At 36.6% G+C, this 23116-nt stretch overlaps 1 protein-coding gene across 2 annotated transcripts in view; it reads right to left on the bottom strand.

The window, feature by feature from the left end:
- Mob4 (MOB kinase activator 4) overlaps positions 1–22631 on the bottom strand; it is a 56259-nt gene extending 33628 nt beyond the window's left edge. For both annotated transcript variants that reach the window (XM_090384107.1, XM_090384108.1), the window contains exons 1-2: positions 22434–22631; positions 2755–2817 (exon numbers count right to left, since the gene is read on the bottom strand). In XM_090384107.1, coding sequence (XP_090240233.1) covers positions 2755–2817; positions 22434–22493 — 123 coding nt within the window. In that variant the 5' untranslated portion in view covers positions 22494–22631. The remainder of the gene's footprint in view (positions 1–2754; positions 2818–22433) is intronic.
- Positions 22632–23116: the final 485 nt, after the last annotated feature.

Here is a 23116-nt window from a genome sequence, read left to right as displayed (position 1 = left end):
GAAGAAAACCTGGAAGACAAAGGCGGAGATAGATAGATGAAATTCATGAGTTTGTGGGTAGTAAATGGATGGCCAGTGCTCAAAACAGAAGGAACTGGAAAGTTGCTGGAGAGGCCTTCATCCTGCAGTGGATTGAAAATGGCTGAATGAGAAGTTTACCTCAATATGATACGTAGAACACTTCCGTATGATACTCTCCAAAAATTAAAACGAAAACAATTAAAAAATCAAATGAACACAATTAGAAATCAATTTAACGCAATTAAATATTAAGTACAAAATTAATTTAGCAAAAAAAATTGCAAAACGATTTTCCTTCCTGAAGCTGACAATGCTTTTCGACCGTATGTTGTGATCACATGAATAAAAATTACCGAATAGGGGTGAGCATGGAACTTAAATAGAGATTATTTGTCTTCGTGCATGCACATAAAGGACCACGAGTCGGAGATTAGATATGGCCGGCAAACATTAACAGAATTCTCATTTAATTTAATTATACTGAACAATCGCTCAGTCCTTTCCTTGTTCGCAACACAAATAAATGACCTAATATACAGCATTTCTTGTGGTGATAGCAACTCGTCTTATCAGGGTTCTATGCGGTTTCCTCTGAATTTTCGTGTTAATCAACACACGGCCTCAGTTCGTGCTTCTCGTTCAGCAGCGTCAGAATTAGCTTTTCATACCGTTAATGAAAAAAAAAAAACGTTTTATTTAATGAGGCCAAAATACTTAGTGTCCAATGTAATTATACAAAATTATTAATTGCAGAAATCGTCGAAATTAAATTACATGAGAATTCTGTTAATGTTCACCGGCCATATCTAATCTTCGACTCGTGGTCCTTTATGCGCATGCACAAAGACAAATAATCTATATTTAAGTTCCATGCTCACCCCTATTCAGTAATTTTCATTCCTGTAATCATGACATACGGTCGAAAAGCATTGTCAGCTTCATTAAAGAAAATCATTTTGCAATTTTTTTCGCTAAATTAATTTTGTACTTAATATTTAATTGCATTAAATTGATTTCTAATTGTGTTCACTTGATTTTTAATTATTTCTTACTGTAATGCAAGATTTTCAATTTTTTTGAGATTGTTTTCGTTTTAATTTCTGGAGAGTATCATACGGAAGTGTTCTACGTATCATATTAAGGTAAACTTCTTGTATTCTTTTACAAATTACGAGCAAGAGAACTATAAAAAAAATTGTGACTGACAAGAGACGTCAGTCGTCACAGGGTAAAACTATCGAAATGAAATCAGCATAGAATATACAAGTTTCAGGTAATAAAAAAAAAAGATATACTGGATCTGATTAAAACAAATCATATCCCTAAAAGTTATGAACTGTTTTATTATTTTTTGGCATTCAAACCTTATACCTTATTTTAATTAATAAGAGAATTATTGTATTTTTTTAGATTAAAATTCCATTTTCTGTTTGTTTTTGCTATTACACTGTTTATTTCAAAATATATTTTCATTAATTAACAAAATACACAATTTTTGACTAAACTATTTCAAAATGTTAATTTTTCTGTACCTTTCCTACATTAAAAGTGTCATAACTGAAAAAACATAAATAACAAATAAAAGTGACAACCCAAAGTCACGGTCTGGCCTCTATGATAGTCACGGTTACACAAATTTAAAAATAATATTTATAAAATCTGTTAGAAAGGTTTATTGCACTTTATCAAACTGGTAAATTTTTTCTAATCTATTATTAATGCCCACAAAAAAAAATCAGATGAAACCTTATCTGATTTTTTTTTTTTTTGTTTTTGCTTTTATGAAAAATCACATTTTTTGAGTTGTCAATTTTCCCATACGATATGCAATATATGGAAGGAATTTTCTGTACTGCCTGTCTATAGTATTTTTTGGTGATTTTTACGAATATTCAATTATTTGATTTATTCCATCCTTAAAAATGCCTGATTACAGTAAAAGTCGGTGCCAAAGTAATGGATATTGTAAAGAAATTAACACACAAGAATAACAATTAGGGTGAATTATGTTGCAGAGTGAGGACAAATACACTTGAATTATGGAAAATCTTTAAAGCAAAAAATCATACAAGCTATGAATCCATACATACCATTAAGAAAATATTGGAGGAGGAGGATGCCAAAATGGATGAATGTTGAACCTGCCAGTCAAATAGAGCAGAAAAACATAGCCTGGGACAGTTACAGAGCAATGAATAGTACTGAAACCTACAACAGTTACAAGGTGATTTGTAATAGTATCACAGATAAAGTTAGAGGCCAAGGCTGTGTATGAGAAAGCACCGGCTAAAAGAGCAAATAATAGGGATAAGGAAGAAAAAAGTAAATCAGACTGAACCCTTATGGGAAAGTCTTAGACAACCCAGCTGATGTTGCAGATGATGCTTCACATCACTGGTACTTAAATATGCTCTTTGTATTCACATCTATAAAAAGTTGCACTAAGTTGGGAACATAATCTCCTATTAAACCATTGTTTCTATCTGTCAGTTTCCAAATTTTGGCAACTTTCCTAAGAATGCCACCTACTGTAATTTTGAAAACTTCCTGTACAACTCTTTAAGAACAGATCCACTTTTCAGAGTTGGGCTGTTTACTATTTTCTTCAAAGGTGACTCAAGCAACAATGCAAGATGCATTGTGGCTTGAGTCACCTTTGAAGAAAATAGTAAACAGGTCATATATTTATTAAGTTAATATAGTCACACTACCTGGTAATAAAATAAAGTTTACCTGTTGTACAGCCAAAGTGCTATCCATTTCTTCAAAATGTTCTTCTGGCCAGTTACAAAAATTCTACAAAATAATGAAGAAGTACATTTAAAAGATTACTATAATACATCTTTACATATTTAATCAAAAGAAATTGCTACCTCTATGTATGATATAAAGCAGGACCTTACAAATTTCCTGAAAATCTAAGTTCCATCAAATAAAAGTCCAAATATTTCTGTGTATCATGCTATGAAACTGACACTGTGCAACCATTTGCAACAACAGGAACTTAGCTAATATTCTTATGTTGGCCTGTCATACTGTAAACATGAGATCATACTGTGGTGGCATGGTATGCCTCACAGCATGATCTAGTATCACCAGTCTGAAGAGTGCCTTGCAGTATGAAAGCACTTGCTATGGTGTACAGCCTTGGTCAATTACAATAGTTTCAACATAGATTGAAATGACTTTATTGAGTATAAGTGTGAATGGCAATTTTTTTTTATATTTCACAACATTAGCAACTATATGCATTAGTATCTGACTGTTCATATTCAGATATTCTTTTACAAATTTCTATGGTTTGTTTATATATTTTTTTTATATGCAATTTTGTAAGATAATGCAATCTCAAAGCATAAAGTCTGAGTGGAAAAGAGTGTGAAATCCAGAGGAAAGAAAAAAACTAGTCAATAAAGCAAAGACAGTATTGGTTTCAGTGTCAAAATCTAAGCAGCTCACAATACCATATTCAGAAATTTTGGCCATCGTAATGGATGTGATGAGTGAAGATTTCTATAAGTTGGGGACATCACAAGGAGTCTTAAAGCAATTACATTCAAGATCAGAGTTTTCATTAAGCGGAAAAAGCTTAATTGCATTGGAAGACATCCTTGTCAACAAGGAAATCTCACCAACGTCATGTGCAACTCGGCAATCCACAGGTACTGGCCAAGGATTTTTGAAGTGCATGTGCAAAAACCAAGTGCAAAACAATGAAATGTTTTTGTGTAAGAAAGAAGGTACTATGTAATTTCAAGTGTTATTTTAGCTTTGCTTGATGTAATACATAATATTTTAAATGCACATATCAAGAGTAATGTTTAATATTTTTCCTATTTTTGTTGGATCCATTATTTTTTAAAATCAACACTTCAATAAATAAATAATGAAAACTTCAATACATCATTTTAAAGGATTTTATTTATTTGTTTTTTAATACTTTACCTAAAATATTCTCGGCAATATTTGTAATGCCTAGGTATTATATACATTTTCTAGGTAAAGTATGAAATGCAAGAGCAAAATTCATTTATTTCATACTTTGCATAAACCACTTAAGCATTACATAGAATGCCTAGGAACTATGTACAACGCCTGGATTACACACACATTACTTGGATTACTATAACAGTATGCTGCAGTGCGACCACAGCCAAGGCACCTGTAACATCTGGTTACTAGATAAGTGTTTAAACTCCTTCATCCAATAACAATCCTTTCTCACTTTTCCAAAAAAGCAAAGTGAAATACAGTTGATTCCGGTTATTTGGGACACATCGGAACTAGTGCATTTTGGCCCGATTAAGCAGCTGCCACAATTATCCAAAGTTTCACATAAAAAAAAGTTACAAATACAATGGACCCCCACTTTACAACTGGTTCACTGTACAATCAAATCATGTTACAATGAAGCCACCATAGTAAAGTACCATTCACTATACGATGTGTAGTAAGTGCCAGTCAATTGTGATCACATTTGTGAATTGAATTTTAATTATATTAAACAGAGATTCTAATTAGCGAAAAGAGTAGGAATATTAACCACAGACTATAAAAGTAAAGATATATTAAGCACAAATTTACTTTTTATTACCTTACCGATTAAAAAAATTAAATGATACATGAAAATCAGAAGAATATAAGTGATAATCGGAATAATTAATACATACTGTAATATGTACATACTAACTAGTTGATATTTCTGTTCACTGACATTTGTGGGTGGGGGTTAAAATTTAAAACAGTAAAAGGACAAGCAATCAATAACAAAGAACAGCACACACAAATTGCAAGTAACATGATACGTGCAAGTGAAAACAGAGTAACAAGTTACGAAGCTTTAAAAATAGGAATGAAGAGAAGATTCTGAAAATTAATTTTTTTATATGATTGAAGATTCCATGGAAGTGTAAACATATTTCACCATAATAACCCACAGAATTCCAGCTGCCGGTATTATCGCAAATTCAATAAGATGAAGTTTACTATCCGTTTATGATAAATTGCACAAACAGAAAAGCCCAAAAAAACAGGTGACTGCTAACTGTTTTTATTGTTGTGACCTCCAGAAATCCGACCGAACCACATGGTACAGTCAGAGACAATTGTAGAGTAATCTCCAGTGTTGTGGTCTCCTGTCCCAATTAAGCGAAGTAAACCCTGGCTATTTTCTCAATTGGGTTCTGTTTTTTAAGATTTGCCCGAAATAAATGGCTGCCCCGATTAACCGGTGGCCCAAATAACCAGAATCCACTGTATCTGTTCCTAAGTCCCTAACTGGTTTCAATTTGAGTCCACATAGCTTTGTCTTAATTTTGTTAGAAACATTTTTTTTAATATCAGCACTGGAAGAACATGCAGACCCTGGACTAGCCTTAACAACTACTGCACAGGGAGTTGCATCCAATAAATTAGATACCTTGAAACAGATTTCTTAACGTTACTAAATAACCTAGTTGGACTAGCAGATTTATCAGATGAAGAATTTTTATCAGCACAATGATTTTTTAGGACAAACCATGCTAACTCCCAATACATGGCCTTGAATGGATTGAGCACGCTGAATTCTGATGGGATCCTTCCACTTGTTCAGATTACGAACCTAAGGGGGCATAAATTCAAATTAAGAAAAGACAGATGTAGAATAGATGTGCGGAAATTTGCCTTTAGCCAGCGGGTGGTTAATTGCTGGAACAAACTTCCATCTGTCGTTGTGGAAGTTGATAGCTTGAATAAATTTAAGGAGGAACTGGACAGGCATTTGGAGGAAATGGTGTGATTTTTTTTGGCTGATGCTGCATAAGCTCATACATTTGCTTTCTTGCATCACATGTCACTACTACTACTACTACATCTATGGAAGGGTTTAATTCACTACATTTCTTATGTATAATATATCACTGCATCCATTCTACAGAATCAAAAACCCATTCCACCGAATTCATCAGAGCCTCCCTAGATAGTTGAAACCCTGTAATCCTATCCTCCACCTGTGTAAATAATATAATGAAGAATTCCATTATAATCATCTAACAAATCTAATATCACACTTGCAACAGCTTTAATTTCTTCTCAAAATCCCTCATACACATATCATTAACCAGAGATTCCATTATTTTCCCTGGAACAGAAGGTAAAACTAACAGGTCTGTAATTACTCATGTCGCCCGTTGATCCTCCTTTATGAATTGGGCTACATTCACACATCTCCAGATCAAGGAAGCACTCAATTATCGCTAAGGGTTTGCTTACTTCCTTTGCTGCCTGCTTAAATATAACTGGATAGACCCCATCAACTTCAATGATTTCTCCTCCACTTTGCTCCCAGTTATTACAAAATCATTTAGCTCCCGGCTAGAGTTTGATAAGCTTCTGGCCTCCACTTCCCTACAGAATTCCCCATGTGTGAATGTAGATGCAAGATACTCATTCAGTTTGTCAGCTAACTCAGCAGGATCATCAACAATCAAACCATCGATATCAAGGGGACCAATCTGATTCATCCACTTCTAGAGTTTGCATAAGTAAAGAGGTTTTTGCTGTTTCTCTTTGCACCCTTTGCCAAAGATTTCTCATAATCTGCCTTTGCTTGTCTAACTTCCTTTGTGACTTGATTACAAACCAAACATATATCTACCATAGTCTTCTGGGTCGCCTCAATTTATATGTATCCCATGCATTTTTCTTCTCTGCCATGAGTCTCATTAGTTCATCTGACATCCATTTAGGCCTAAACCTTGATTAGTATTTCGTAGTTGGGACAAAGAGCCTAGTAGCTTCCAAGATTGCTTCCTTGGATGCTTTCCATTTAGAATTTGCTGTTGGTAACATCATCAGTTTATCCCATTATACAGAATTTAAAAACTTATGGGACCACTGTAGTCATCTTTAAAAAAGCAAAAACCCTTTTCTTTACTCCTGATGGTAGTTATTTCTTTGAGTAAATCTCACATCCGCACACTGTGACCACTGCCACCTAGTGTTCCTTTATTTGCTAATTCTTAATGCATGAAGAATCACTGCTGATAATCAGATCAAGAGTATTACTCCCTCTGGTTGCCTCTCAAACATGCTGCTGTAGAAAACAATCATCCAATAAATCCACATTGCTATTGTGCAAGTGACCAACTCAAGTTCCAGTAAATATCTAGGTAGTTAAAATCCCCCATTATAAGACAATCCGATTTACTGGCCCACTCTATCTCTCTGTACAGTTGTACTCATCAGAGCTATCAGGCCTATAAAACACTTCTACTCTCAATTTTCCTTCCTAGTGCTTAAGTCACACCAAACTGATTTGACATTGCACTGTCCACCCATGTCAACTGGATGCCTTTCTTAGATTTTGTTTCTTACCTAACAGCATAATCCCTCCTCCCTTTCTATTCTGTCTATCCTTTCTGTACACATTGTCTCCCCAATTCTGTATTCCTTATATCTGTGTGACATCACATCTCTGATATCCCAACAATATCCAACTTTGAAGTCTTAACCAGCACATCAAATTCCTTTGTTCTTACTAATATCCTTTATTCAATATATACAAAGCCTTACATCTGTAGTTCAGGAACAATCCTATTCTAGAATGCTGGAGGACCAATCAAAAAGTATGTTTGACCAGGGTAACACTACTACTACTACTGGTAACTATCTTGTACAGGCTTACATGGTAGGTGCAATTAGAAGAGCCACCCATATATATGACAGAGTTGGGGACCTACTTTTGTTAGTCACATTTGTTCTGCTTATAAGATGTAATCCATGTGTCACATATATTACTGGATTAACATAGGATTATGTAACTACTTCCGTAGTGGGCAACAGCAAACTGACAAAGCATCAAAAATTATTCAGATAATTCTGATATGTTTATCAATGAAATTTAAAGAGTCTGCTAATTTTACAAACGGAATGAAGTAATTGTAATAGCCCAAATTTTGAATTAAAAAATTATAAAATGCTGTTGTGAACTGGCCTTACTAATGGTCACACCACAAACTGGTAAAGGGAGGAGAGGACATGGCTTTTCTAGTCATCATATTAGCAAACCAAATGCAACACACACTTCAGTTGCATGTGTGCTTCCATTTCTCGCAATTTTAATTGTGCAATCTTTGACAAAAAAAATTGAAAATTCTCCTCCACCTCTAGAACATTTCGAAAGGTGCAGCTGTAATTACATTCAACAGTAATGCATTTTAAGATTTTAACAAAACCTCCTCATTGTGTTACACAATTTGTGAATAGCTCAGACAATCAATAGTCAAAAATTATGAACATATTAAAAAGATAACACACATTAATTGTATATCATTATAAAATACTGAATAATTTTTCATAACATGGGCTGTGCTTGTTAACAGAAGGGATGAGATTTATAGGAATGAGATACATTACTAGTTTGGGGAGAGGTGATACACAAACCAACAGTTCAATGTCAGCAATAAGCAGAGGTGAAACTAATTCTTACAATGCTTCTACTGGGACATGCAGCAGTCAGAGAAACAAGATAGGAATTACAAGGGCTGCCTGAAATCCACACAGGTTAGCAAATACATGGGCTATTACAAAATCATTTAGATTCCCTAAATGTCAGAGTTTGATTAGCTTCTGGCCTCCACTTGCCTACAGAATTCCTCATGTGTGAATGTAGATGTAGTGTGTTATCATTGGAAAAACCATGGATAGGATTTCCAGTCAGTGGAAGGTCATTAGTATACAAGATGAAAAGAATGTGAGAAAGAACTGAACAATGGTGAGTACATGGCGAAGTTAAATGACACAGGGCTGTCAACTATCACCCCAGTTAGTATTCATATGCTGGGGGCACTTCTTTAGAAGACCTTTATGCCAAATACCATGAAACACCTTAGATGTGTTATGAGCAACTGCTTGAGGCTCAACAAATTTTAAAAAAAGATGAGTAACAAAGGCCAATATATCACCAGTTGATCAACATCAACAGAATCCATATTGGTGATTGCTGATCTAATGAAAGGTTTGCAAGAAAATTGATGAGTTAGTGGTTGATGAATTTCACCATTGCTTTGGTGCAAATGGATGAAAACTGGATGGGAGGGATTTGTCACCATTTTTAGGAACTGGCTGCACATGGGCTAATTTCCAAGCAGAATACAAAAAACACTTGTGGAATAGTAAAGGGTGAAAAGGTGACATGGAAGAGGTGAACAGGTTTTGAGATCAAATGGAGGAATTCCATTAGGACCTGGAGCCTTCTTAGCATCAAGAACGTTCAGAATTCTTCTAACATCCTTCTGTCAGAAGACTAAAAAGGCACCAAGTAGAATACATTACAGGTGATGGGTTACCAAGATCGCTGATACAAAAGCTAGAAGAAAAATAGGATGCTAGTAAGTTGGTTTTGTCTTTAGCTGACGATACAACAGACCCATCAGGTTTTAAAACATTTACTGCTTTTTGAACACAACTATGTGGCTTTGGATTTTAATCCACTTAAAGGAAAAACCACCCTACTTTTAGAAATTTTTCTTCCAATTTGACAGAAGAAAAACTGGTTATTTTTATCAAGTAATGGGAGCTGATTAATTCAGCCATAGTGAGAAGAAAGCCCAAAAATGTTTCTGCCTATTCCAATCCAAATTGACTCAATCCCAGGTCGAAAAGGACATCAGAAAAGCCAGCAGTGAAAGTGTTAACAGAGGTGAGCATATTGATGGACAGAAGTTGCAACTGCCAGTTTTGGCAAGAGGCCAGAATGCTTAACTATCATTTGGACAAGAAGTCAGTTTTCTACTTGCAACCTGTTCAAAATCAAGTTCGGACTAATTAATAATTGTTTTACAATTATTGAAAGTTTCAATGTGGGTAGAAAATGCAGCATGTGCTTTTGATACAAGCTAATTGCAACATGCTACATTCTCATCTTAAACAGCCTTAGCACATTTACTGGAAAACAAAGTTTAATTAAAGGAGGAGGTTTTAGGGTGGACCACAGAATAAAACATTTCTTCCCTCGAAGAATAATTTGACTGGCACAAGCTGATCAAACATTGGGATCAGAATATTTAAAACAGTAATCCAACTAAGGGAAAAAACTAGAGAAATTATGCAGTTCATTCCATTTTGCAATCCTATAATGCCAAACAACATGAGGCTGAGACTAGCCAAGAGAGAGAAGCTCTGAGGGAGAACAGATCACCACCATGTTGTGATCTGAAGTAAACAGAGGTCCGCTAACAATCACCATGTACTATGAAGTACATGGTGAAGTTAGAGAGAAAAAGATCAAGGGTTTTCGATGTGTATTTAGGACTGTCTGATATTCTAGTAAAGTAAATGAACAAGCTACATGAGGTCATTAGTAATTGCAAAAGCCTCGTCACCTTGCATGTATACCAATGCTAGAAGTATAGTAAATAAATTTGATGAATTTGAAGTGTTGGTCAAGACATCAAAGGCGGATATTGTTGGGATAGCAGAGACGTGGTGTCACAAAGATATAAGGAATGCAGAACTGGAATTTGGGGAGTACAATGTGTACAGAAAGGATAGACAGGACAGAAAGGGAGGGGGTGTTATGCTGTTAATTAAGAAAAACGTAAAATCAAAGGAAGTGCACCCAGTTAATATAGATGAACAGTGCTCTGTTGAGTCAGTTTGGTGCGAGATAAGCACTGCGAAAGGAAAAATAAGGGTAGGAGTGTGTTATAGGCCTAATGACTTGAATGAGTACAATGAACAATTGTACAGAGAAATAGAGTGGGCCAGTAAATCTGAATGTCTTATAATGGGGGATTTTAACTTCCCAGATATTGACTGGAACTTGTGGGTTGGTCACTCACACACCAGTCAGACTTTTGTGATTTATTGGATGATTGTTTTCTGCAGCAGCATGTTCGAGAGGCAACCAGAGAAAGTAACACTCTTGATCTGGTTATCAGCAGTGATCATTCGTGTATTAAGAATTTGCAGATAAAGGAACCACTAGGTGGCAGTGATCACAGTGTGCTGAAGTGGGATTTACTCAAAGAGGTAACTACCGTCAGGGGTAAAGGAAAGGGTTTTTGCTTCCGTAAAGGGGAGTACAGTGGTCTCAGACAGTTTTTAAATTCTGTACAGTGGGATCAACTGACGATGTTACCAACAGTAAATTCTAAGTGGGAAGCATTCAAGGAATTAATCGTGGAAGCTACTAGACTTTATATACCGATTAAGAAATATCGTTCAAGGTTTAGGCCTAAATGGTTATCAAATGAACTAATGAGACTCGTGACAGAGAAGAAAAATGCATGGGATGCATATAAATTATCAGGTGACGCAGAAGCCTGTGGCAGATATAAACTAGTCTGTAATCAGGTCACAAAGAAGGTTCGGCAGGCGAAGGCGGATTACGAGAAATCTTTGGCAAAGGATGCTAAGAAAAACAGCAAGGATTTCTTTACTTATATAAACTCTAAAAGGAAGGGGATGAATATGATTGGTCCACTTGACATCGATGGTTCGACTGTTGATGATCCTGCTCAGATAGCAAACAAACTGAATGAGTATTTTGCATCTACATTCACACGTGAGGAATTATTACAGTTTGAAAATGGAAGAAGGTTATCAAATTGTAGCAGTGTGCTTAATGATTTTGTAATAACTGAGAGCAAAGTGGAGGAGAAATTGTTGAAGTTAAACATAAGAAAGGCACCTGGGGTGGATGGGATCTATCCAGTTATTTTAAAGGAGGCGGCAAAGCAACTAAGCAAACCCTTAGCCATAATTATGAGAGCATCCTTGGACTCACGGGAGGTTCCCACGGACTGGAGATGTGCAAATGTGTCCCCAATTCACAAAGGTGGATCGAAGGGTGACACGAGTAATTACAGACCAGTTAGTTTAACTTCTGTTCCGGGTAAAATAATGGAGTCACTGGTTAAAGATGCATTGCAGGATCATCTAGACAAGACTGCAGCAATAATTCAAACACAGCATGGGTTTGTTAAGGGAAAGTCTTGTCTGACAAATTTGATTGGTTATTATGATGTGGTCACAAAGGAACTGGATGCGAAAAATAATTTTGATATCATATACTTGGATTTCAGGAAAGCTTTTGACACTGTTGCGCATGGAAGACTACTGTACAAATTGGAGCAGAATGGTATTAAGGGTAAGTTGCTACAATGGATAAAAGGATGGTTAAGTGGGAGAAGACAGAGGGTGGTAATCAATGGGTGCTGCTCTTCGTGGACTAATGTTATTAGTGGAGTCCCACAGGGTTCGGTGTTGGGCCCACTGTTGTTTTGTGTATTTATCAATGATATTGATGAAGGTATATCAGGCTTAATATGTCGAAGTTTGCAGATGACACAAAGGTTGGCAGGGTTGTTAATGACAGTAATGGCAGTGTGCTACTGCAACAGGATCTAGATAATTTGGGCAGATGGGCTAAGAAGTGGCAACTGAAGTTCAACCTTGACAAATGCAAAGTACTGCATATGGGTAGAAGTAACCCCAGAGAAACGTACCAACTGTGTGGTACTACACTTAAGGTGGTAGAAAATGAAAAAGACCTGGGAGTAATTGTGCAGTCAGATATGAAGTTTTCTGAGCAATGCAGACAGGCTGCTAGGGCAGGTCATGGGGTTTTGTCAATGATATATAGGAATTTTGCTAGCAGGGAAAAGGAGGTGATTGTCCCTCTGTATAAGGCAATGGTCAGGCCACGCCTTGAGTATTGCGTACAAGTCTGGAGGCCTCATTTTAGGAAGGATGTAGATTTGCTTGAGCGTTTACAGAGAAGAGCAACACGATTGGTGAGGGGAATGAAGGGATTCTCTTACCAAGAGAGGCTTAAGTTCTGCAAATTGCAGTGGCTGGAGACTAGGCACCTGCGCGGTGATCTGATTGAGGTCTATAAGGCCTTGAATGGGTTGAGCACGCTGAATTCTGATGGGATCCTTCCACTTGTTCAGATTACGAACCTACGGGGACATAAGTTCAAATTAAGAAAGGACAGATGTAGAATAGATGTGCGGAAATTTGCCTTTAGCCAGCGGGTGGTTAATTGCTGGAACAAACTTCCATCTGTCGTTGTGGAAGTTGATAGGTTAAATAAATTTAAGGAGGAACTGGACAGGCATTTGGAGGGAATGGTGTGATGATTTTTTTTTTTTTTTTTTTGGCTGATGCTGCATAAGCTCCTACACTTGCTTTCTTGCATCATGTGCCACTACTACTACTACTACTACTACTACCTTGATTATCTGGAGTTATGAATGTTAAAATTGCCAAGGAAAATTACCTCAAATGTTAGGAAAGTTGAGTTTCATAAAAATGAAGTCAAAGAGTTCTGCGTGATTACTGGAGCTGGGAGAATGATAATGGCAACAGATGAATTTGACAGAATGGGAGCTAAACAATTTAAGCCAGAGAATGTGAAAAGGAGGAGATTCCAAATTAGGCACAAAATTTGACTATGCCAAGTAAATGTCTACAACAGACCTAGTGAGTACAATTGACAGGTTAACCTGGGTCTCTACTGCCTGAGAAAGTCCAAGTTGGATAACAAAAAATATTATCATCATTATTATTAAAATCACCATATTGCAAACTGCTTCACCCAGAACAAATATCAACTAGAGGGTACCAGTTACGCTGTACAAAGATATACATGACAACAAATATAAACATTTCTACAAAGGTAGACTGTAGAACAATATCCTGAATAGAGTATAGCGTTTAGAGCTGTCAGAGTTGATTAGTCGCCTATATTACAGTGTAAATAAGTTCTTTTTTTTTTTTTTTTTTGGGTCATTTTCTTTTTTATATTACTAACCAGAGCAAATTTAAACAAATTTATGGAGGTTTATTTTGAGGGAGTTACACAAATGAACAGTATTTGAAAGGAAAAGCCTTAATAATCCAACCTGGTTATGAAGTTTCAACTGTATTGGTATCCATTCATCTTGTACTACGGCTATGGAAGTTCTAGGATTGTCCTAGAACTTCTAGAAGTTCAGTTAGTATTAGTATTAGTGATGGCCGCATGGTGCAAGAAAGCCGATGGCTTATGCTGCACCAGCCAAAAAAAAAAAAAAAACCGAATAAAACAATGATAAAAAAAATAAATAAATGATAATAATTAATAAAAGAAAAGGAAATTAAACCTATCATCCTATGCACTTCCCTCACCTGAAGGTATTATCCAGATGATCTTTGAATTTCCCCAAACTGTCAGCCTCTACCACCCATGTAGGCAACTTATTCCAGTATAACTTGCTGGCTAAAATAAAACTTCCTGCAGTCCAATCTAAACATTTCCCCCCCTGTAACTTGAATTTATGTCCCCTAGTTCTAGCATCATTTATAATCTTGAAATTTTCGTTCTCTTTCATTATACTGATGCCTCTCAGAGTCTTAAACACCTCAATCAAATCTCCTCTAAGGTGTCTAGTTTCCAAACTCTGCAACCCACATATTTGAAGTCTTTCTTCATAAGGATGCCCTTTTGCCGATCTCACCAGGCGAGTTACCCATTTTTCACCCTTTCAAGAAGCTCGATGTCTTTCTTTAAGTGTGGTCTCCATACCTGAACACAGTATTCCAAATGTGGTCTAACAAAAACCTTATATAATGGGATTATCACGTCCCTATCTCTACTTGCAAAAGTTCGATAGATCATCGATAAAACACCATGGGCCTTCCTTGCAACCTGTTTACAATGCTCAGAGAATTTCACGTCTGACCGTATCGTAACACCCAAGTCCCTTTCCTCCAGTACTGTGTTTAGTTGAACTCCACCAAGTGAATAAGTTATTTTGGGATTACTGTTTCCCAGGTGTAATACCTTACACTTTATTGGATTAATGCATAGCTGTCATTTTTCTGACCATTCCTGAAGTCTATCTAGGTCTCTTTGAAGAAGCTCAGCTTGACAGTGATCATTAACTACTCTACCAATTTTAACATCTGCAAATTCAGACATCATGCCCTCTATCCCTTCATCAATGTCGTTTATGAAAATAAAAAACAATTGGTCCTAATACTGATCCTTGGGGAACACCACTTCTTACATCAACCCAATCTGAGGAATAGCCATTTACCACAACCCTCTGCCTCCTGCCCTGAAGCCATCCTGCTATCCATCTGAGAATTTTCCCAGTGATTCCAACCTGTTCCGGCTTATAAAGCAACCGCTCATGTGGGACTGAGTCAAAAGCTTTGCTGAAATCTAAATAAACAATGTCAAAATTATTCCCTAAATCCAACTCGTGAGTGACCCTTTCAAAATAGCGAACCAGATTTGTTAAACATGATTTTCCCTTTACAAAACCATGCTGAGTATCCTTGAGAATTTCAATTCTATCCAAATGATCCTGAATTCCACTCTTGATCATTGCCTCCATGATTTTCCCTACCACTGAAGTCAGACTGACAGGTCGATAATTTCCCACTTTCCCACCCTTATAACTACCCTTATGTATGGGAGATACATTGGCACTTTTCCAATCCAACGGAATCTCCCCAGCGTCTAGTGATGCTTGCATAATTAGCCTCAATGGTTCAATGCACTCACTTGCTGCCTCCCTTAAGATTATAGGGTATATTCCACCAACTCCAGGAGCCTTACTGGCCTGTAGGCTCGAAAGTTTTTTCATTAAATAATCTTGCGAAATTTCAATGTGATTAATTACATATTTTTCAACTTCGCTCCCACAATATCCCATTGCCACAAAAGGTTTTTCATTTGTAAATATCAATGCAAAATAACTGTTGAGTTCATCTGCAATGGCAGCTGGTGTATTTAATACTATCCCCTTTCCCTTACATAAAGGTCCAATCTGGTTTGTTCTGCTCTTCTTGGCATTTATATATGTGAAGAATTCCTTATCCCCCCCCCCTCTTTGCTCTGTTTGCTAGTGATTTCTCATAAACTGCCTTTGCCTGTCGAACCTTTTCTGTGGCTCTATTACAGATCACCTTGTAGATGTTATAGGCTTCAGCACTTTTTACTGCTCTGTAACCTTTCCATGCTGCCACCTTTTTCTGCTCAAGTAATATGGTAACTTCACTATTCATCCAACTTGGAACCCTCCTCGTGAAGTATTTTTTTAATGGTAAATACGCATTCAAGGCATCTGATTAATGTTTTAAAAGCATACCACAGTTAAATTGTATTCATTCTCTGTGTGACATCTACCCAGTTAATAGAGGCCATGTAGTACCTTAAGGCATTGTAATTTCCTTTTCTGAGATTAAAACCCATTCCTTTGCCTTTTACTACTGCTACCTCTCTCTTCATCATCCACCGTAGAACTCCGTGATCACTTCCTGCTACTGGTTCCTCTATTGTCAGCCCTGTTATGTCATCTGATTCATGGGTGATGATGAGGTCTAGGATATTCTTTTCTCTAGTACTTTCCCTGACATGCTGATACAAATAATAGTCATCTAGTTGATTTAAAAATTTTGTTCCCCATGTCGAGTTTCCTTCCCATTTACTCCAATCAATTAGAGGCAAATTGAAATCACCCATAAGACATTGATGTATACTTGCCCATTCCATTTGCATGTAGAGGCTTTTGTCATAATCTTCACAATCACCTGGTCTGTAGATTACTCCTACTCGCATTATACCTTTGTTTCCAACTATCTCACACCATGCAGATTCTATACTAGCACATGAATCCGGGAAAGCTATCATCACACTTAGGCTGCTTCTGATAAGATGCATTATCCCACCACCCCTTTTATCTACCCTATCCTTCCTAAATACATTATACAAGCCGTACTGAAACTCATCATCCCCAATTTCTGGGCGGCATCACATCTCCGTAAGCCCTATTATGTCCACAACTTGTTTTAACCAGCAGTTTGAATTCGCTCATTTCATTGACGACACTTCTAACATTACTATATAAACAATTAGGCCGATGATAACTTTAGAGAGGACTGTAAGATTTGTCTCAATCAGTAGTTGGCTCCAAGGAATAGTTTACAAGTTTGATCGGAGAACAGATTTAGATATGGGCAGAAGGGTAACCAGTAACATGATTAAGCAACTTGAAAATCCAATATTCAAAAAGGAGGTGTTTCTTTATGTGGGTTTTTTGAGTAACCACATGGTGAAACCATCTGGATATTAAGAGTTTTGATATTGGCACCAAGTAAGTTCCAATATAGTTAGCTATTAAGTGTTTGTCAGTAACACCTACCAAACCTTGCCTAATTGCTAACATGGCTGCAAGGATTTTAGCTATGTCAAAGTAATACTCACAAAAAAAGTCATACAACCCATGCCAACCCTAAGTCACTGTGTTGCTTTAATTTCCTGCATTATGAACTACTATTGCTGATCCTGATATCACTTTTCTTTTTCAGAATTCAAAAGGACATAACCAGTGACTTTTCAGGGTTGATGTCTAATCCTATGCTGAGTAGGTAGTTTTTGAATTCATGGATTTGGAAATTTTCTTGATGGACAATGTCTATGGCCTAGCTAGAATTATGGTTGTTGTAAAACATGATATTGTCTGCATAGAGTGCTGCATTATGATCTCAGAAGTAAGGATGGAGAGTGGCAGCAAACAGAAAGGAAGACAGGGGCACCACCTTCAGGAACTCCACGAAAGCAAGCACAAACATGGGTAAAATCACTGTTTTAATATATACGACTCTTTGGTTTAACTATTTTGTGAGAACTGAATTAAATTGCCCTTGATGTTGAAATAATATTGGAATATTAAAATTATTGTGTCAACTGATAAGTATTAAATGATACTCTGACATCTAGAAATAAAATGTCTAGTTGAGAATTCCTGTTTACTGCCAGCTGAATCCTGAAAAGCCTGTCCAAAAATTTTTTTGGGGTCGATCTACTAGGGATGATGGAATGCAAGTAGGAAGGCCTCTGAGAAAAGTAGTAAGTTATGAGGTGTGGAAGCATTTTTCCAAATAATTGAAGTAATCCACATTCAATGGAGATAGGTTTGTAATCCTTATATTGCTTTAGAGACTTGACTTTGGGAATAGGCTTGACATGAATAAAATGCCAAATACAGTCGATTCCGGTTATATGGGACACATCTGGACTAGTGCATTTTGGCCCAATTAAGCGGCTGCCCCAATTATCAGAAGTTTCATGTAAAAAAAAAAAGTTAAAAATACAATGGACCCCGCTTTACAATTGGTTCACTGTACAATCAAATCATGTTACAATGGACTCACCATAGTAAAGTACCATTCACTATACAATGTGTAGTAATATGTAGTAATATGCTTAATATGTACGCCGGTCATTGTGATCACGTTTGTGAATTGAATTTTAATTCTATTAAACAGCGATTCTAATTAGCAAAAATAGGAAGAATATTATCCACAGACTATAAAAGTAAAGATATATTAAGCAGTTTTACCCTTTATTACCTTACCAATTAAAAAATTAAATGATACGTGAAAATCGGAATAATTAATACATACTGTAATATGTACATACTAACTAGTTGACATTTCTGTTCACTAACATTTGTGGGTGGGGGTTAAAATTTAAAACAGTAAAAAGATAAGCAATCAATAACAAAGAACTCAGCACACACAAATTGCAAGTAACACGATATGCACAAGTGAGAATGGAGTAACAAGTTACAAAGCTTTAAAAATGGAAATAAAGAGAAGATTCTGAAAATAAATTTTTTTATATGATTGAAGATTCCATGGAAGTGTAAACACATTTCACCATAATAACCCACAGAATCCCAGCTGTCGGTATTATCGCAAAATTCAATAAGATCCAGTTTACTGTCCATTTACGATAGATTGCACTAACAGAAAAGCCCAAAAAACAGGTGACTGCTAACTGTTTTTTGGCACATCTGCAGTCCCCACGGACTGCAGATGTGCCAATGTATCCCCAATTCACAGGGTGACATGAGTAATTACAAACCAGTTAGTTTAACTTCTGTTCTGGGTAAAATAATGAAGTCACTGGTTAAAGATGCATTGCAGGATCATCTAGACAAGATTGCGGCAATAATTCAGACACAGCATGGGTTTTAAGGGAAAGTCTTGTCTGACAAATTTGATTGGATACTATGATGTGGCTACAAAGGAACTGGATGCAAAAAATAATTTTGATATCATATACTTGGATTTCAGGGAAGCTTTTGACACTGTTGCACATGGAAGACTACTGTACAAATTGGAGCAGAATGGTATTTAGGGTAAGTTGTTAGAATGAATAAAAGGGTGGTTGAGTGGGAGAAGACAGTGGGTGGTAATCAAAGGGCACTGCTCTTCGTGGATTAATGTTATTAGTGCAGTTCCACAGGGTTCGGTGTTGGGCCCACTGTTGTTTTGTTTATTTATCAATGATATTGATGAAGATATATCAGGCTTAGTGTCGAAGTTTGCAGATCATACAAAAGTTCGCAGGGTTGTTAATGACAGTAATGGCAGTGTGCTACTGCAACAGGATCTAGAAAATTTGGGCAGATGGGCTAAGAAGTGGCAATTGAAGTTTAACATTGACAAGTGCAAAGTACTGCATATCGGTAGAAGTAACCCCAGAGGAATGTAACAACTGTGTGTGCTACTACACTTAGGTTGGTAGGAAATGAAAAAGACCTGGGAGTAATTGTGCAGTCAGATATGAAGTTTTCTGAGCAATGCAGACAGGCTGCAAGAGAAGGTCATGGGGTTTTTATCAATGACATACAGGAATTTTGCTAGCAGGGAAAAGGAGGTGATTATCTCTTTGTATAAGGCAATGGGCAGGCCACGCCTTGAGCACTGCATACAGGTCTGGAGGCCTCATTTTAAGAAGGATGTAGATATGCTTGAGCATGTACAGAGAACGGCAACAAGATTGGTGAGGGGAATGAAGGGATCCTCTTAACAAGAGAGGCTTAAGTTCTGCAAATTGCAGGGAGGCTTAAGTTCTGCAAATTGCAGCGGCTGGAGAATAGGCACCTGCGAGGTGATCTGGTTGAGGTGTATAAGGCCTTGAATGGGTTGAGCACACTGAATTCTGATGGGATTCTTTCACTTGCTCAGATTACAAACCTAAGGGGGCATAAATTCAAATTAAGGAAAGACAGGTGTAGAATAGATGTGCGGAAATTTGCCTTTAGTCAACGGTTGGTTAATTGCTGGAACAAACTTCCATCTGTCCTTGTGGAAGTTGATAGCTTAAATAAAGTCAAGGAGGAATTGGACAAACATTTAGAGGGAATGGTTGTGTGCATTTTTTTTTTTTTTTTTTTTGCTGATACATAGGCTGATATGCTTGCTTTCTTTCATCACATGCCTCTATTAGTATATGCTTAAAGGTGTTGCTATTAGGATACAAGGCAATAACAAATTGTTTGATCCCATCTTGATAATGGAGCAGTAGAAGCAAGACTGTTTCTTGAAACCAAAAGATTGCTTACTGCATTGCATTTCAAGCTGCAACTCAATGGAATGTCTGTGGGGGCTCTTGAACTTCCCACAGACATCCCATTTTGAAAAATTAACATGTGCAAATTCTTACATGTGTTCTTCAATAAAATTTTACAAAGTTGATGGTGTATTTGAGGCAACCACATTTCCCAGGAATATCCTTTAGTCTTCCCTACCCCACTCTTTAAAGGCCAATGTAACCAAAACTATTTTTTTTTTTTTAATCTTTCCTGAAACACTATGTTATAGAACAATAAATAAATATATATATTTATCCCCACTTTTTATTTTGTTGCAATAGTTACGTACTGGTTTACTTTCTATTCACTACAAACTTGCCTTGCCATATGACTGGCACATTCTTACATTCTAATTACATACATGCACACAGAGACATATAATAGAAAGAAATCATACATAACCTCCCCCCCCCAAGACACACACCTTCCAATAACCCACTGTACTCCACCAATTCTCTCCATCCTCCACCAGCAAGGAATATACACTCAATTTATTACAATCATTGCAATATAATAATAGATGCATGTGATGCAAGAAAGCATCTGAGCTTTCTTGCATCACATGCAAGAAAGCATATGAGCTTATGTAGCATCAGCCAAAAAAAAAAAAAAAAAATTTCACACAACCATTCCCTCTAAAAGTTTGTCCATTTCCTCCTTGAATTTATTTAAGCTATCAACTTCCACAGCAGATGGAAGTTTGTTCCAGCAATTAACCACCCACTGACTAAAGGCAAATTTCCACACATCTATTCTACAACCGTCTTTCCTCTTGAATTTATGCCCCCCTTTAGGTTCATAATCTGAGCAAGTGGAAGAATCACATCAGAATTCAGTGTGCTCAACCCATTCAAGGCCTTATACACCTCAATCAGATCACCTCGCAGGTGCCTAGTCTCCAGCAGCTGCATTTTGCAGAACTTAAGCCTCCCTTGGTAAGAGGACCCCTTCGTTCCTCTCATATCATGGCCTTGTACTTCATAACTGGGTTGTAACCCAGGATGTTGAGAAGGAGGGGCTGACAGTCAAAGAATGACAACCCTAAAGACTACCAAATAATAATATGCCAAACTATGAATAAGATGCAGTTTTTAGAAAATGTAATGATGATTATGAGTGATAATTATTATGAAAAGGTAAAAATTTCTATGTTCCCAGGGCCAACCTGAATGCATCTTATATAAGAAGATTCCAAATGGTGCAATAACACACTGGCATACCTGGTGATCACTTAGTTTATCCATTCTGCATGTTACTAACCCACTGTCTCTATTCTGAAAGAACAATATAAAAATATGGCTCATTAAGAGATAACCACCAATTGATCTGATCATCGAGAGTAGTGCAAATGGCAGAAGTTTCGGAACGTGTGCTGTTTAACAAAGATAATAATCGCAGTTTAATCGTGTATCTGCCAGTTATCTTTTAATGAAATAACCCGCAATAGAAAGGTTTGTTTTAAAGTTAATTAGGGAAAAATCTGATTTATTCTTAATGACTAAACCAACAACTTTAATTCCATTACACTGGAATTTTTCATTTTATTTTATTTATTTATTATGTTTGTTTTTCCGTCCAATTCACCTACTCGTCTGCTGGGGTAGTAATGCCAGTTAAAAATAAAACAAAACCGCAGCATAAAGATGCGAATTTGCTTTAAAAGCTTGATAAATTTGTTTTCTATAAACATACAAAACAGACACGATGGCAGTTTTCACCCACCATAACTAGAAACTGTGGGGGGCAATGCCACTGTGATTACACCTGTGATCTGGATGACAGATTCAGAATGAAACAAGCCAAAGCTTTACATAAGTCTGTACTATATTTCGTGAAGATATAAAAAGAACATATTTTGTCACATTCCTTTAACGAACTTCAAATCCGAGATTCGAAAGCATATAGACGAAACTAATCCGTTAATTAACTACAACTTTTTGCGATAAACACAAAAATACTTTCGGAAGCCAAGCCGGCAGTGATACTCACCTCAGTTTTTGTACCAGGGCGATTCCGCCTCAGTATACTTGAACTATCAGCCATCTTCATGTTGATGCAATGTATGAATTTTTACTTAAAACTTCGCTTTCAATTAAAGCTTTTCAGCTTATTTAGAAATAATCACAACAAAAAAACTTAACGTAATCAGTAATAACTGAGGGGGTAAGAAAGGGGATATTAGCGGTATACAAAACATGGCGTCCTCTGGTGGACAAATGCTACAAAATCCAAATAAATATCAAAACTTAAAAACACTGTTGCAATGTTGGCAAACTTTCAGCAGTGGAAGGGCACAATGGTCTGCTTCAGATCTGCAAAAAATGGTTGCACACGGAAAGTGGTCTGAAAGAGGAGTGAACTGAAATTTATTTAAGAAGTGTTTCTTAAACTGTGGTGCGCAAGCACATAGCAGAGTGTAATAGTACTGTATTAATATTGGCAGAATGATTCAAGAAGGCAAACCTTATACGGCATCAGCTAAAATTTAAAAAAAATGCCCACTTCATTCAACCATCCTTTCCAATAATTTTTACAATCCTTCCTTAAATTTATTCAAACAGCCGCTTCCATAACATTAGGCAGAATTTATTTCAAAAACAAATATTCACTGAGTAACAACAAATTTTAGCATATGTTGCTCTGTGTATGTTGTGTGAGATAGAGTAAAGATG

Source organism: Mastigoproctus giganteus, chromosome 10 (genome assembly GCF_048544385.1).
Source record: "Mastigoproctus giganteus isolate SK-2022 chromosome 10, ASM4854438v1, whole genome shotgun sequence".
Taxonomy (NCBI): Eukaryota; Metazoa; Arthropoda; class Arachnida; order Uropygi; family Thelyphonidae; genus Mastigoproctus; species Mastigoproctus giganteus.
Note: the sequence above shows the minus strand (reverse complement) of the source record. Positions and strands in the feature narration are given on the sequence as shown.